Source organism: Lates calcarifer, linkage group LG2 (assembly GCF_001640805.2).
Source record: "Lates calcarifer isolate ASB-BC8 linkage group LG2, TLL_Latcal_v3, whole genome shotgun sequence".
Lineage (NCBI taxonomy): Eukaryota > Metazoa > Chordata > Actinopteri > Centropomidae > Lates > Lates calcarifer.
This window is the reverse complement of record NC_066834.1, coordinates 12,031,440-12,048,878: the sequence shown is the minus strand read 5'-3', so window position 1 is coordinate 12,048,878 and position 17,439 is coordinate 12,031,440. Positions and strand designations below refer to the sequence as shown.

At 40.5% G+C, this 17,439-nt stretch overlaps 1 protein-coding gene across 6 annotated transcripts in view; it reads left to right on the top strand.

Annotated features, from left to right (window-relative positions):
• samd4a (sterile alpha motif domain containing 4A) overlaps nucleotides 1–17,439 on the top strand; it is a 60,210-nt gene that overhangs the window by 32,495 nt on the left and 10,276 nt on the right. For 3 of the 6 annotated variants that reach the window (XR_007814507.1, XR_007814506.1, XM_018683293.2), the window contains exons 4-12: nucleotides 1,375–1,662; nucleotides 4,432–4,541; nucleotides 5,404–5,490; nucleotides 6,270–6,525; nucleotides 6,630–6,715; nucleotides 7,106–7,224; nucleotides 7,998–8,199; nucleotides 9,900–10,026; nucleotides 13,327–13,410. Coding sequence is in view for 1 of the 6 variants with exons in the window: in XM_018683293.2 (XP_018538809.1) it covers nucleotides 1,375–1,662; nucleotides 4,432–4,541; nucleotides 5,404–5,490; nucleotides 6,270–6,525; nucleotides 6,630–6,715; nucleotides 7,106–7,224; nucleotides 7,998–8,199; nucleotides 9,900–10,026; nucleotides 13,327–13,410 (1,359 nt within the window). In the remaining 5 variants the exon portion in view is untranslated. Of the gene's footprint in view, nucleotides 1–1,374; nucleotides 1,663–4,431; nucleotides 4,542–5,403; nucleotides 5,491–6,269; nucleotides 6,526–6,629; nucleotides 6,716–7,105; nucleotides 7,225–7,997; nucleotides 8,200–9,899; nucleotides 10,027–13,326; nucleotides 13,411–13,851; nucleotides 13,946–14,051; nucleotides 16,355–17,439 lie in introns of those variants that run through there. The other 3 variants (XR_001961690.2, XR_001961688.2, XR_007814508.1) reach the window with 3 other exon arrangements.

Here is a 17,439-nt window from a genome sequence, read left to right as displayed (position 1 = left end):
GTGTCATGATGATGATGATGATGATTACAGGGGTCTGATTGTCCAAGCACATCAACCTGTGTGCTACTGATAGAACATCCTCAACACCCACCCACAACACCCATACTCTTAGCCTCAGTCCAAGCCACAGCAGGACATACCACCCATCCTTTCCCTTGTAAGGCAGCCTTTGTGGGAGACTGTATTTAGGGAAAATGGCTAATATTTAGGGACTGGAACTTGTAATGTTAGCTGGGCACCTATTTTAAACGGGGCCCATGAAGTCCTATACATAGCGCCAACAGTAAGAGGACCGCATATAGGAGAAGGAGGAGGAGGAGAGAGACTGGAGTATTGGTGGCAGCTTACCCCCGTCAGAGCGGCGACACAAAAAGCTCTTTGGCTCTCAACCTTTTCATTCTGTCAGCCTCCTTCGACAGAGAAATTCTGTGATGCTGGAGCTGCTTGCATTGGGTTTAAAATATTGTGATCTCATTAGTAACTAGTAAATTCATCCTGAGGAGCACAGTACCAAATATTAATTAAAGTTATTTGGTACTTATACCGATCATATAAACCAACAAGCAAGTGAAGGAGAGCACTGTTTCCTGTCTCACAGCTGATTGGCAGTATAATTAAGTTTAGCTCAGAAGATCTTGTGTCCTGGGTAAAAGAAAATGCCAAAATTTGACAACTATAGCAGGACACAGTGCTAAATGGCAGGTCTATGTAGATGAAAATGAATGTAAAAATACTGGTAAAACAATCAGATTTTATATATATATATATATATATATATATTTTTTTTTTTTTTTTTTTTTTCTTAAAAACATTTACAAAATCAAGACACATCCAGGATACATCAATATCAGATTAGTAAAACCCTGGTTATAGTTGATAACAAAGACATTTAATTGATTGGCGCTAAACCCCTATTGCTTAACTGTATATAGATATAGATGATCTAAAGAGTAATTAATCTTCTTCCCTCCCAGGGTCAGACTCTGAATTAAACATACCAATTTTCAGTACATATAATATTACAAATTGGCATTAAATTTGGTATATTATTTGCATTAAATGTTTGTTATATATCATCCAATGTACTTTGCAGAATGTGAGGTGAGGGACAGGCAGATCTAATCATTACCATCAGCCAATCATGTGTTACAGTTACTAATATTAATCTAATATTTTAATTAACACAGATGTATGCTGTGATATAAAGGAAAGATGAGCTCTATTTGGGATATTGTTTCAGGCTAGCATCAAGCTTTCCATTAGTGTCACTATAATCAGTTAAATACTAGTGACTTCAGCAGTTTTTCTAGTATGATTTCTTCAGTTCCGGCTGAGCCCTGCCCCTACCTGACCAGTCTCACTGTGTCCTTTCAGTCCTAACAAGTGGAGGTGGCAGCCAGCAGCACAGTCCCCTGAAGCGCTCCGTGTCCCTAACGCCTCCCATGAGCGGCCCCAGCAACCAGCCCCTGGGCCACGTGTGGTTGTCCCAGGAGGACTTACGGACCGCTAGAGGCCCAGCCCCAGACCACGCACCTCTCTCACCACAGAGTAGCATCGCCTCCTCAGGCAGTGGAGGCAGTGAGCACCTGGAGGAGGCTGGTTTAGGAGGAGGCTCAGGTCTGCATCGCAGCTCCTTCCATGAGGAGGGCAGTGGCATGAGGGGTGAGTAAGAAAGACCAGTCAGAGGTATAATTCAGAATTATTAGCACTATCATGTTGTCATTAGGTTGCACAGTCACAAACATTTCCATTGTGATAGTGTGAATGAATTATAAAAAGCATCACTGTGATTCAGTTCAGATACTTCCATTAGTGCACTTCCATGTAGCACACTGTGCACATGTACTCGCTGGGGTAGTGCATGAATCTCGACAGTGTAGTGTTGTCTCAAATGGAACAGTGCAGTTATTCACTTAATAGAAATGATGATCACAATATTTTACCACAATTGTTGTCTGCCATATCATCTGGCTGCTTTGCTCACTTGACCTAAATTAAGCGTTTTCCTTTGTTGCATGTTCCTCCTGTTTCATGCAACGTGTAAATTTCACTGCCACCTGTCCTCCTTGAAAATACATTGGTGGTCCCTCTTCCACAACGTAGCCATTTAGGGTAAGAAGTGTCCATCTGAAATAAGGAAGAAAATTGTATCGTACTGCAAGAGACAGTGCTGCCTACAAAAAAAAGTGACTGACGTGGATATGCAGCAGCTATAGGGTGACCAAAACCAGCCTAGTATTGCGGACTTATTGACATCATCACTATTCGCTGATTTTTAACACAATTTAACTGACCTAATTACTAAGAGCTGAGTGACAAATCTAGTGACTTTTTGAGGTGATATTTTCTACATTCCTTGAAGAACGTCATCAGTTCTCCTCAGTGAATCTGACCAGTAGAAACATCCTCTGTGTTAAAGGGAGCAAAGAAAATTATTGTATTGTAATTATCATTACAAAACAGGGACATTTAATGGTAATTGTATCAAGTAAGTACATTTAATTTAATAATAATGTGTTCTTTTTAAAGTGCAAGATGTTTTGATATTAAAAAATATTACCTGCTCCGACACACAGTCCAAGTCCTGGATTTACTGAAACTGACATGTAACTGCTATTTCTTGCTGTAAAGTGTTTAAAGACACTGGTAGTATTCATGAGGAATATCTAACTTAGCTAACCTGCCCTGGTCAGGTTTCCGTCTTAGATCTGTGAGTGAAAGCAGGGAGAGCGACATGACCAGTTCAGTGGAGAAACTTATATGACTGTCTGCTGTGTGTGCCTTTCAAGCATTCAGCTGGAGGCTTTGCCAAGTTGTTGATCCAGTCAGAGCAGTTTGTCAGGGGAAGCAGAGGCCAGAGCTGCTGACCCTGGTGACCTTACTCTGAGGCTATCACTGTCGACACCGGAGTTAAACCTTTCATGTAGTTCGTGTTGTCATCCAGTTAAACAGGAAAGCAAAACTAACATTTATGATCTACAGCCCCAAGAAAACAAGCTGAAGCTATTGTTCATCTAGTTCATTTTTGTGTGTCACTGCCAGAGAAGAATCTGCACTGGGTGTCAAGTATCAGATGGTCCTTGATTTTAATGGTAATACAGAGCATTGTTTTAATGAATGATGACATGAACACCCTGGGACAAATGTTTTCATTCTTTCATCCCAAACTTGGTTTTAAACTTTATCACAATATTAATTGCTGACATTCAGTGTCCATATAGTTCCTGGTTGTACAAGTACCTGTTTGCTCTCAGAGTAATAGGCAAGTTTGGAAAAGCGATTCCTCAAAAAATAAAAGAAACACACAATAAACATATGTGAATAAAGCAAAAGAGAAACATAAATTCATAATGTGTATTTGTTCTCCTCTGAGATGCACAGATGTTTGCCCTGCTGTTATAAACAACTAAAACACCATGCCTCACTCTGAACTACAAAGTATCACAAAGATGTCTCAACACTCTCAGCTGTTTGAATGTCGAGGACAGACAAGCTCAGCATTAGTAAGCACTTCAGCATTTCCTGTAAGCAGTGTCTGACTAAACGTGATCAGTAACATTTTTATTAGTTGATCCTTTTGCCAACAGCGTGTCTGTCTAAGTGCTTGTATTTTATTTAGATTTAACCTTGCATATATACGTACTAACACCTTATATGAAAAACTGTTTTTTGTTTTTTTTTTTTTTTTTGTATTACCACAGGGCTACTGTCATTTGCTACTATCTGCAGGTCTTAAAAGGTTTCCTCAAAAAATATCCTTAAAGGTATTAAGAGGGTCTTAATTTTTTTTCTATCTTACCACAGACCATAATGATACTCATGAATTGTTTTTGCCTGTGATTCTAGCAAAAATGTCTGAAAAGTACAATTGTTACAGATCTCTGGTGATATGCAAAATTCATATGTGGCTCTGCCCATTTTATCAGTTTTCTGCTGCTTTAAAGATATTATCAGGAACCATTGTTATGTACAGCTGGGAGGGAGTGACAAAATTAAATCTGTGCACTTGGGAAGTAATTTTAGGGCTTATCATCCCCACTGGTTTTAATTGATATTTTTCATACTTATGTGACTTTTGTCGATATAATTGAATTAGTTTCTATGTCGCATCAGAAAGGTTGCAAAATTTGACACGTGTGATACGTGTTTGTCAAAAAATATACAATTTATTTTATGTGCATCTATGTTGATCATTCTGCTACATATGTTCTCCACCAGCATATTTGAACAGGGAGGGACCATTACGTGCGTCCACGGATGTAATTGTTTTTTCTTATGTATTGTAATAATAAAGATGAACAGTTGGATGTTGTCAGCTACAGTGATCATGCAGAAATTTAAACTAACTGATGCAGTTGCAGTTCTGATGCTCAGACTCTAATCTGTGTGTGTGTGTGTATGTGTGTGTGTCTGTGTCTGTGTTCCCTACAGATGTTCCTGCATGGCTGAAGAGTCTCCGTCTCCATAAGTACGCTGCTCTATTTTCCACTATGACCTACGATGAGATGATGTCACTGACTGAGGAGCAGCTCGAGGCACAGGTTTGTATACACACAGACAGACAGAGTTAGTTTTGGAAAACTTAGTTGTTACAGTATAATTTCTGTTCTGTCCACTGACTAAACAGATTCAGTCTACATTATCAAACACATATATATACATCATTTTTGTATTCAAGGCAATACTTCATTCATGGAAACATGTTCTGGTGCATGAGGAGTAAAAGATGAATTACAGCTGACACCACATCCTGTATTAGTATTAAATAAAAATAACTACCTTCACATGACTAGTTTTATTCAATGTTAGGCTTTAGGTTTATCCAGGTCAAGTTGAAAAGTTAATAATGGAATAAATGGTACAAGAAAAATTTAGCAATTGCTGTGCTTGTACTTAAAGATGCTGAGGAATCTATTCTGAACTGGAGGATGCAGCTAAAATTAACACAGATCACCGGGAAGTCGTATACTTCCTCCAGGTGTTGCAAACTATTTCTCTGTCTGACCCTAACATAATGCACAGCTACACTGGGACGTACTGAACTGACCTTACTGTCAAAAGACAAAGAGGCTGTTAGCTGAATCTATAAATATCTTGATTGTCAATATTAACTCTTCGTGGGACATTTGAGAAGTCATATTAGCCTTAACTAAATAGTAATGAGCTAGAATCAGTTTCAGCCCTTTCTGCCACAGATAAGTCTTTCCTTTTTTCGCTTCTTTAGCTGCATCTCCTGCTTTTACATTTTTCCAAAAAACATCTGCCTCACTCTTGTTGAAAGAGATCTGACAGCTGCATATTGTTTGTACGCTGCACATCTCTGTATCTCAAACTATAGGTTATCATTCTCTTAGACCAGATCACGAAAGGGATGTTTGACACAAAACTAATTTCCCCCAACAGAAGGTCACCAAAGGAGCAAGACACAAGATTGTTATCAGCATTCAGAAGCTCAAAGAGAGGCAGAACCTACTGCGCAGCCTTGAGAAGGTCAGTATGACTGTACACCACATCTCCTCCTCCTCATCTTCACATGAAAATGTTCTCTTAAATTTTCTACCTGAACTTATATGAATTTGGAAGTATTATTTTTTTAAACATGTGAATGAGCTTCAACCTCAATGAACACCACAGGACACCGCCTCTCTTGTGTGTGGGGGATAGGGTATGAAGCCATTCTCAGTTGGTGTTACGTATCTGAGATGTCAGCTCAGGGAACACCTAATCCAGGAAGGAGAGTTTTGGGCTCTGAATTTAAACCTATCTCCCCCTCCTTCCACCCTCAACCAGCACCCCTCCATTCAGCTTTCGAAGCAAGACAATTGCGCTCAAGGGCACATCGCAGGAGGGACTTCTTGGAGCCAGCTAAATTCAGGCTTAACCTTTTCACCAACACTTCATTTTAAAATTTGTTACTGCTGCATATGTAGGGCTAGGGGAAACAAGACCCCTGTTGCTTGGTATTTTGGGTCATGACAGTGCTGCTCTGAGCTGATACGATGCACACAAGTAGTGAGGGAAAACTAGACGTATATATTTCTGGTATTACTTTATTCTCTCCTCTGTCATATGGCAGTTTGGTCAGCCCTCCAAATCTGTGTGTCTTTTAGTCTGTCTCTTAATATTCAACATGTAGGTTCAATGATTAGTGTGACACAAGTGGTTTAAACAAGTGAACTACAATTCAAAATGTCATTTTAGGTTCAGTCAAGTAAAACCTCTTTATTCTTTCTAATCATTTTTTCTCTCCAATCATTGACCCCCACCAGGATGTTTTGGAGGGCAGTAATCTGCGCGCCCCGCTGCAGGAGCTCCACCAGATGATCATGACGCCTATTAAAGCTTTCAGTGGTGGCGAGGAGGCCTCCCTGCAGCGCCCCCTCCTGAGCCCTGAGAGCAAGAGCGCTGCACCTGGCTCCCACCTGAGTGGAGGAGGCGGCGGCGGTGGAGGCGAGGCCGAGTCGGGCACAAGTGTCATTGCAGAGGGGGACCTACCTGGCCAGTTCACTCGTGTCATGGGCAAAGGTGAGCTGCCTGCATCAGCACTCAGATGAGATTGTTCTCGTGGACCGAGAAAGGTTTTTGTTTTGTTTTTACTGTCATCTTTTCTGTCTCCTCCCGGCCCTCAGTTTGTACCCAGCTACTGGTGTCAAGGTCAGATGAGGACAACATCAGCTCCTACCTACAACTCATTGACAAGTGCCTTATTCATGAGGTACCAGATACACGCACTTTTCATGTCAAAATGAAGAAGAAAAAAAAAGCAACATATCACCATTCACTACATGTTCAATACAGTACATACATACAAGAAATGGACAGTCTTTAATGAATAATAATAGAATAGTAAATAGAAAAATCAGGTCACTAAGCAAAGCCTGGATCTTAGATGGGTTCTGCTGTCATTCAGACCACTCTCTGTCTCTGTGAAACTCTTTGTTGGAGATAAACATCAGTGTCATTATGTTGTAGTATAAATCAGCATCAGGCTTTAGATTTTCTCTCATTTGTAGCGTAACAATGTATCCTGAGCCATGTTGTCTACTGGTCATGCTTCATTTCATTCCTGATTCATTCTCCCCTGTTCCCTTTCCCTCCCCGTCAGTCCTTCACAGAGACACAGAAGAAGAGGCTGTTGTCATGGAAACAACAGGTCCAGAGGCTGTTCCGGTCCATCCCCAGGAAAACCATCCTTGACATAGCAGGGTACCGACCACAGAGGAGGTACACACACACCTTCATTTTCCTGTTTTATTGTCTATGATGAAATCAAAATAACTTTTGAAAAACAGAAAAATTCCAGATTGTAAGGAAAGATACAGATTTCTGACTGTAAATGATTGAAATATCAGAAATTGATTTGGACAGACTACACCTTACTCATGAAACTCAAAATTGATCCTGACAAACAGTTTTTAAAGAGTCATTTAGGCATGAATGATGTGGTGCTTGTCGTTTTAAGCCAATTTTATTTAATTATTAATTATAAATTGTGTGTGCTCTGTTGAGTTTTATGTATTTTAAAGGCCCATTCAGGGTCGAGCATTGAAAATTAGAAAAGCTGTGGTATATGGCTTTAGTTCATACTAAATATGTGTTCCTATAAAAATAAACATGAAACATATTTATATTCCCTCATTTCCTTTGTGGACATGTGTACCAATATAGACGAACAGAGAAGTGAGTTAGAGAAGGATTTATTCATAAAATTTTAAACAAACATATATTCACATCAGCATAGTAATTAAATCTTGGTTTTTTTTAAATTATTATTAATACAGTCCAAGTCCAAAACATTTGTCTTCTCCCCAGCACTACAGTTTAGCAGAGTTTTTAACTTTTAATTAAAAGGGCCGATAAGTTTTTACATTCACACTGTAGCATAAATTTCACTAAATTTGCTCCTTCTTGGCTTCACTGTTCAGCTCATTATTTGTACACCTTAGTGATTTACCAATACTGATGATAAATTATTTCCTTATCTTGTCCTGCTGCAGCCGTTTTGGCCAGTCCAACTCTCTCCCCACCGCTGGCTGTGTTGGGGGCAGCGTGTCAGCCAGGAGGAGCCTTCGCCAGTTCCAGATGCCCTCCAGGAGCTTGCCAGGTGCCAGGCTGGGCCTTTTGGGAAGCGGGGGGCTGCTGGGACCCACACCTCGCAGCTCCAGCAGCACACCCACTGGTCCCAAGCAGGGGAGACAGGTGAGTCAAACCAGCAAGGGGGGATAAAAGGAAACCAGCAGGTAGACCAGTGAGTTGGAGTAGAGGGAGAGAAAAATATATCAGCTCAGGTTTCTCCATAATACCTGGTTATAATGACCCTTATTTACTGGACATTAAATTTTGCAAGAGTAATTGTTGTTTATGGCAGGGTTTATCCTAATTATATTTCTCAGAGCTCATGATGACATCTTCAAATTGTATTTTCCATCAGAATAATGGTCAGAAATTCAGACTGAAATAGAAACAAAGAAGCTGCATTTGATAAACAAATAAGCATAATGCAAATCAATTAACAGATTACTTATTTCGGCCCTCAACTGTTTGAAGCTGTATGTTTTGGTTCACATCTCTGGGAGGTCTTGGTCCGTTTAGATGTTATCACATATAATCTAGCATCAATTGAGGTGGTCAGATGTGTATTGATAGTTCAGATTATTTCCTAAAAGGCCTGTGAATTAGTTTCCTCTAAGACAGAAAACCTGGGGCTAAATTCATGATATTATCACATGTGAATGCAGTGACTGGAAAGCTAAATGTCAGTGGTGTTCGTGACTGTACAAAGGAACATTTTGAAATGTGTAATAATACATTCCAGGATGTTTACAATAACCTGGGCAGCAGAATTCCTTCTTCAGCACGTATTCTTCCTGAAATAGGCTTTTTATTCCATTGCGAAAAAATGCAGGGTGAGGAAGAGGAGCAGTGGCGACGTTTGGCGAATGAAATGAGGTGGATGGAACTCGTAGGCAGGTCACCCCACATACCAGAGGCCCTGCGTCAGTGCTGAACACTGAAACAGGAGGAGCTGTGGAGCTGTTTCAGGCCCATCCTGGCACACTTTGGTCTGGGCTGACCCAGTTCATAGGGAACCTCTCTCTCTTTCTTGCTCCCTCTCTCTCTCTGTCTCTCTCATCCTTCTACAATGGGAGGAAATACCTCAGCTCCTCCTCATCACGCTGGTCCTTCTTGTGTGGGGACTGTAGTGTGGATTTGGACAGCGCGAGAGCGAGAGAGAGAGGGAGAAGGAGGGTGGGAGGGAGGGAAATATGTGAGTCATAGTTTGGGAGAGGTAGCTGTGGTGTTGGAGGAGGAGGGGCAATGAGAGAGAGTTTGTATGAGTATGTATGAGAGAGAGAGTGAGAGAGCCAGTCAGAGGCAGTGAGAACAGTGCACAGGCATTTCCTGTTTTTCCCTGGCCCACGGCACTGGAGAGCCGTGAGGTTTGGGGGGGTTGGAGAGGGGGAGAGAGGGGAGGGGAGAGGAGGGGCATGTGGTGGTGGTGTTGGGGGCATAATAGGCAGGTTACAGTGAGGAATTCGTGTGGTGAGGCGTCTGAGACTGTCATTAGGTGTGGGCCAGACATTCAGACAGGAGCGTGGGGGATGAAAATGTTGAAGAAGCTGTGGCCTTGATCTTACATCCAACTTCTTACAAGCTTGGACATTTCATTTCATTTCATAATCTGTTTGATGAGTAAAAGTTTTGCATTATCAGCGATTCAGTGTTTAATCTTGATCAAATTATGCACAAGTCATGAAGAAGTTTCTAATAACAAATACTGCAAAAAATAGATATATTTAGTTATTTGTCTTTTAACCATGACTACAACACAAATTTCACAGAGGCATTTGCATGTTTCAGAAGTTGATTTAACTTTGTGGTTGAAATATTCTCCTCAGGGTCTGTGGTTTGCCAACCCTGGAGGAAGCAACAGCATGCCCAGCCGGACCCACAGCTCCGTGCAGAGGACCCGCTCCCTGCCGGTTCACACCACGCCACAGACCATGGTCATGTTCCAACAAGCTGGTGAGAAACACTGGAAAAACACACACATATATAGACGTACAAACACAAAAAACTCTGGCAATGATATGACAGATTTTCCTTTTTGTAATTGGGATTTTGGGGTATTATATATATATAAAATAATTGAATCTTACTTTCCTCACCGATATTTACAGTGCATCTGGGAATCTAAGGGAATCTGCAGGTCTTGAAAATTCTTAAAAAGCACTGATCTAATCTTCCTAAAGAAAAGGCCTCAGAAGGTTTTAAAAAGTCACAACTAACATCTACAGTGGTTTTAAATATTTTTCTAGTCTGCTGTAACATTAGTTATAAAGTCTTAAATTTGCTTGTTCATCCATTCCTCCGTCCATTGTCCAGGTCCAGGTTGTGTTTAATGATTAATTAATTATATTGTTAGTTACTATCATTAAATAAAGCTGGGACACACTGACAGAAATTTGATACAAATGTCAGTAAAAACAACACACTAATTTATTCTGTGTAATCTCTACTGGTTTTTATTGATGTCTCATATTTTCAGTTGGTATGATGTTGAAACAGGTTAAATGTGATTCTCAATTCAAACTTAAAAAGTCTAAATCTACACTGCTGATAATTTAGTCGTCATTGCAGTTCATCTTAGACATAGAAACCACACTGCAGCTAGATTATTCATTCCTAAAAAGGAACTTTGTGTAAAGGTCAGAACAATTACTCGTGTTGCTGCTCACTTTATCTTTGTTATCAAAGTGAAAACTGCTACCTACTGTAACCTACTGTAGCACAAGAGCACTGTGTTTTTTCCCTCTAAATCAAACCTAAAATAACTGCCCAGTCACTGACTCGTATGAACTAGCCTTTATGCAAGATAGTTACAGCTTGCAGATATTAAGGATAATTTTGTATCCCCAGTAACTACTGAAAGAGCATTTCTGACTTGACACCTATGAAACAACCCCCACCCCCTGTCTGGTGTTGCCCTGACTGCCCCCCCCCTCCCCCGTGTCCACACAACCATGGCATGGCAACCATCGGTGAAAGGTGGAGTGATCTGTAGTAGCCCCTTCTGAATGGTCTTTGTCCCACAGGAACACAGTAGACAGTGGACAGTAAAAGGACAAGCTAGGACTTCCTCTGCTCTGTCACACACAGACCAGAAGAGTCCCTTTTTAGAATGAAGAGGAAAAACAAAATGTAAAAAAAGCAGCAGAGAGAAGGGAAGTTAGGTGGAGGGAGAGTGGAGACTGTGTGTGAGAGAGGAAGAGATGGAGGCAGGGAGGGAGGAAAGAGTCAGAGGAGTCTCACAATGAGGCTCTTTGTGCAGCAAGGATGGGGCTCCCTGGCTCACTTTCCTTCCCTTCCTCCTCTCCCTCTCTTTCTTAACTTTCCCATCTCTCTCTCTCCATTCCTCCCTCTTTTTCTCCCATCCCTCCATCTCTCCTCCTTTGACAACTCTGCAGAGTCATGCACACACAGCAGTCACCCTCAAGGGTGGCGAGCGCTGGGTCTCAGCCAGAGTAACTGATTTGAAAGGCCAGACATCCTCCACCCCCTCCACCCCTCCATCCCTCCACCCTCCTCCGTCTCTGTGTGTATACTGTATGTGCGCTCTGTCTTTCTCTGCCGACCGATGGATAAAGACTCTTATTAAACTAGACACAGTACAGAAAATGAGGGGATGAAATGACAAATGTGTGTGTTTTTGTCCTGTGTGTGTTTGTGTCGTTCTAAGCCTGTGTGTACAGGGGGTGAAGGGGTGTGTGTGTGTGTGGGTGGGTGTGTGTGTGTGTGTGTGTGTGTGTGTGTCTGTGTCTGTCGAGATTGGGGGGGGGGGGGGGGGCTATAAAGTCCAGTGTGGACTACTGGGCCCAACTCAGCTTTTCTCTCTGGCCACAAGGGATTTTCACTGCCCAGCCTGTGTTGAAGACTCAGCTAAGGACTAAATGGCTGGAAGGGGTTGCTAGGCTGTACTGTGGCCCAAATATAGCTGCCAGCCCCCCCCAACACACACACACACACACACACACTCACTCATACACACACACACACAGATACTGCCCCACTCTAGCCTCAACCCAACCCTCTACAAAACAGTCGCCACCCTCTCAGTTTAAACCAACTACAACTAACACCATGTGTAAATTGTAATTTATGTGATTAATAATATTAACGTGTTTTATTATTTTAATCCTAATAATGGCACCAGTGGTGTGTCTGATAATTCAGTTATCCTGCTGGTTTAATGATGTGATGGCTTAAGATAAGGATTATTGTCATTATTTATTAATCTGCTAATTGTTTTATCAATCAGGTAATTAATTGTTTAGTTTGAAATGCCAGTTGCAGTGCCTCGAAGACCAAGGTCACATCTCCAAACTGCCTATTTTGTCTAAAACCAAAAGTTATTCAGTTTACTAAAAAAAAACTGCAAATCCTCAGATGTGAGAAATCCGAACGAGTAAATGTTTGGTTGAAAAATTACTGTGGCAAATGAGGTTTTACTTGAAATGTAACAAAATAACTTGCCCATAGTGTCTTGTTTCTTAACAGTAGTACATGAACATATCATATATTATTTGTAGTTTTCAGAAGGAGTTAATCAGGATTTATAGCAGCATAAAATGGTCACTAGCTCCCCTGTATGTGAAGAGGTTACACTGGCCTGTCACTTCTCTGTGTGTTCATATGATTTTCAATATGAAGCCATCTGTTTGTATCTTTGTATTAATCATATAATATGTAAATGTTAAATAGTTTGATTTAATTATTACAGTGTGAGATTATTCTAATTAGAAATGTCATATTCATGCAAATCAAAGAGCATTAATTACATTACCTGTTATTACTCAAAGTGACAAAAGACACCATCTCCCCATTGCAGCAGTGGAGTCATTGTTTTCATGTTGCATGTGTCTTAGTACTGGAGTGTGTGGTATAATCTGATTACTGAGGCTTCTGTCTGGTTAAGCGGATTATATTATCACAGTGGATTTAAGGCTAATTTGAATTAAATTTTTTGTCTTTCACCAGCTCATCTTATGATGATTTTAAAAGGAGAAAACACATTATAATGATTTTGTTAAATGATGATCAAAGGCCTCTGTTGAAGAGTTTGTGAAGTCATTCAAAGTTTTTTGTTGCTGATATTGTAGATGATTTCTGTCATGGAGATGATCAACTGTAGAAAATCATAATTAATTTGATTGCTGAACCTGAACATGAATCATCAGGACAGTTTATTCACATCATCTGTTTGTGTTGATTATTGTTAATCACTGATATTAATGTTGTTTCAAATGTGTTTTTGTCACTGCACAGATCTTCAGTTACCAGTGACAGAGCCGGACATCAACAATCGCCTTGAGTCTCTGTGTCTGAGTATGACAGAGCACGCCTTGGGAGGTAACACAGTTTTAATTTATCCTAAATATTAGATGCAGTTGTTGTGGAGACAAAGCAAAGACATGCAAGGCTTCCTGTTTGAACACTAATGCTGTTTATAAGCAGCATTGTGCCTTTGATCATATTTATGGTTTGATGTTTGAGTGGATCATAAATTAGTGTTGTTATGCATATCCCTCTATACGTGATTATCATATTGTCCACTTTTCTGATGGACTGAATAAGTCCAAGATACATCACTGCAGAAAGTAGTCTCTGTCCTTTTTATACCAAATGAATTATTTCAGCTATAGAGGTCGAATCCCCTTTATTTCCTAGCTGCCACAGATAGAGTTTTAGATTTATTTGTGCATTCTTTCATTTTGTCACCATGAATCAAAGACAAGAATGATCAGAAAATAAATACAACAAAAATTAATGTGTATCCCTACATTTTTGCAGATGGCTGAATCATTCAGTTTATGTGACGTGAAGAAAAAAAGGGCCTGTTCTCAAACACCCAAACTGAACAATGAACTGAAAGGTCAAGACAACTGTAGGTCTACCCTGGTAGTCGATTATTCGATGCATCTGTCGGGAAGACCCCGATTTGACTCAAAAAATGTTAATCAACTTGTTAAACTTTTTTTTTTTTTTTTTAGCTGCCTCACCTTTGAAATGCAGAGCAATGCAGGTGTGTCAGGCTGTAAACTTGAGTCTTGTCTTGAAAGGACAGCACTACAGAACTAACTGTGATGGAGGTAGAGATGCGCTGGAAACAAGAGGCAGAGCAGCACCAGTGGCAGTGCAACTCATTTCTCTTGGCTGCCTCAGCATCATAATTACATGACGCAGTGGGCTTTTACTCTGAAACGACAACTACAGGAAGTAGAGACAGAAGTTACACCAGGTTGAGGTGAGAGGGAGAGAGAAAACGAAGAGAAAGAGCAAGAGAGATATTAGATTTGATTTTTATTAACTATTGATATTCACTCTACTGGGACAAATCCTGGCGGACAGTGGTCGCCAAAAAGGGCGTACCTGTGTTTTCACCAGCTCTATTATGCCTCCCATTCACTCCTGATTTGTCGAGTCATCCTACTGACCAGCCAAAATTTATCAACTGACACATTTTTGTGTTGGGTACAGCCCTAGGTCACTAGGAATGCACACAACATGTTTTTGGGCATAACTCAAGAATTTATGTGCTAATTATAATAAAATACACTTTACCCTTTATTAAATTCCTTCAATGTGTTCACTACAGATATTATAAGAATCTAGACAGACATGGATGTAAACTACAGCCTCATAAAAGCTCCTATAAAGGCCAGCAGTTGTATATGACTCTCAAGGACTTCTGTGTTATATTTCAAGCCAAAAGCAAACTCCTATCCAGTATCCAAAAGTCTTATTGGTCCATCAGTGAGTGAGTCATGCTCAGGCTGGGTCACTTTAGTTGATTTTAACACTGATCTTCAAGCTGACTGACCCAGTCAAACCCCCAGTCAATTATCCCGCTGTGTGAACAGATTTAAGTCTGGAGGTTCAGGCCCATCGATAACTCCAGACCTGTTGGAGCCCAGCAATGGATTTTCAGATGTGTTTGATTTGGTCGGTCCAGTCTGGCCAAGCAGGCCCAAAAGTCGCCAAGTTTGAAATTTGACAGCGATTCTGGCAGCGGCCGAGGTGAGTTCAGCTCAGGAGGGAAATAAAACAAGAAGAGTCAGAAGTGAAAAGCTGGGTTCAGCAGTGACTTTCATTCACAACTGTAATTTACATCATCAGATATGCCCTGTTGTACAACTTTGTTCTGAGGATTACATCATATTTAAAACATCATCTTATAATAATGTAACATGAAAATAAACTGTATGTTGAAGCATTCACATTTAACTGTAGAGGAGGAGATAGGATAATGTTTCTGAATGAAAAAGTAGCATGTGATTGCACATTGTTTGTGAAGCCCCAGCCAACACCCTTCAAAGTGCTAATGTGAATAGAAAACCTTAAACACAAAAGAAGGACTTTTAAGTCTGTCAGCACTGTAATGTGGTGGACATGGCCTCAGTCATTGCGCAGAATATTCCCATGTACAGTGAATTTTAGCCTTGGTAAAAGTCAGTGCCAACTCCCCCTGCACCTCCCAACCCAAATCCAAAAACTCGACCGAGGTGATGAAAACAGTGGGCCTCAGTGTTCGGCACAGAACGGTGGACAAGTGCTGCTTTGTGTGTGTGAGTGTGAGGAGTAATGCTGTGTTAGGTGGAGAGCAGAACTGGGCAGCAGAACCGAAGGAGTGTGTTTAACTTTATTTTTTTTTAAATCCTCATCTCTTGCACTCACACATCAGGCTGACTGTGATGGACTTCAGGAACATAACTTGGTAACTGAATCCAAACCAGCTACAGGATATTACCCAAAACACAAAGTTTCATCAGCATGAGGGAAAGGGTGTTGACATTTAGTCGACAGAGGATCGTTTTTGGAAAGCCTGGTGTGATAATATGAACTCTGGACTGATGCTCATATTAACCTGTAATATTTTGTCATAATGTACGCATATGTAAACTCCTAAACTCCAGATATTATAAATTGTACTGACAAACTAATGAACACAGGGAACTCAAGTCAAATTTTATTTGGATTTTCCCTAATGTCAACCCTGCTCAAGAAGCTAACTACTTGTGAGTCCATGTGACAGATCTACACTGAAGTACAGTCTTGTTCATTTAGTGACTGCAAACCCTGGCCTCATTTCACCTTACAAAGAAATTATTCCAGTGAGTTCCACGCAGTTTGATATTCTGATTTTAAATTTAAGAGCACTGATATCTGACTGGTCCTCAAAAATCAATCAAAACAAACCACTGGGAGTTTATTTTAGGTGACATCCATAAGTTTATTAGACTGAAATGTAGGTTAAAGGTAAATAAATGCAGGTCTCGAAGCCAGATCAAGCTCAATCAACAAACTTAAACACGTTCAGCTACTCAGCTTCAGCTATTTACTTTGCTGTCTGATTGAATTAAAAAATAAAGTGTTGCCAGTCACAGCTTGTCTGTGTACACTTGATTCAGATTATTGTGTAACATAGTATACTGTATTCTGTGCTTTGCTGTACTATTCAACTACAGCTCACAATGGCATGAACCTGCCCCTTTCAGTATCATAATGGAGGCTTTATTTTTGTGGAATATAAATGTCCGCTCGCCTGATAACATTTTCCTCTTCAGCCACACCAGAGGCAACAGCTGTCAGACTGTTTTGTTTTTCTCTGAAAGGCTCTATCAGTATTTTGACAGATGTGTTTTTCTCTCACCATGACAGTGTGGGCCCTGGCCCCTCACTGTTCACCAAGTCAGAAAAGCTTCAGGCCTTCTTTACAAACAGCTCATGGCACAGTACAGTCGCTGTTAAACTTAAGAGCTGATGAGGATTTATTCATACAGTGCTTATGATAAATGCTCTGTTGTCCAATGGATGCTACAAACATTGTTAGGAAGAATGTAGAGTCATTGCCTTTTATATATAAGTAAAAAAGAAAAGCTAAATGCTGCCTGCAGCCAATTAGGCTCTTGGTGTAGTTACAAGGTCAGAACAGGGTAATCTGAAGCATCTATTTGGCTCACAGGGAACAAGCCAAATTGACATAGAGTATAAGCTGATGGTAGACTGCTAGAGCAAACTACACAACTACAAGAAGAAAGGCTTTTGTAGAACAAGTTAGCATGCTAAATGAAATAACAAGTTGAACATTGAACGTTGGCGTTAAGCGACCTTTGTGTAGTTTGCTCATAGCCTAACATTAGCTTTTAACCTCTGGAGATTGTATTTTGGCCTCAAAAATCATAACAGCGATGTTCATTTGTGAAGATTATCTTGCTGAGCAAAATGTGTTAGTATCATACACTGTTGTTTCTCACAGAGATTATTTTCCACAATAGTCCAAAAGCTAATGAAAAAAATCCCACTTTGTTGAGGGAACCTGTTTATCTTGTGGACTGGCCTACAAAAATATGTAATTCCTGCACCATTCTATTCCTGAAG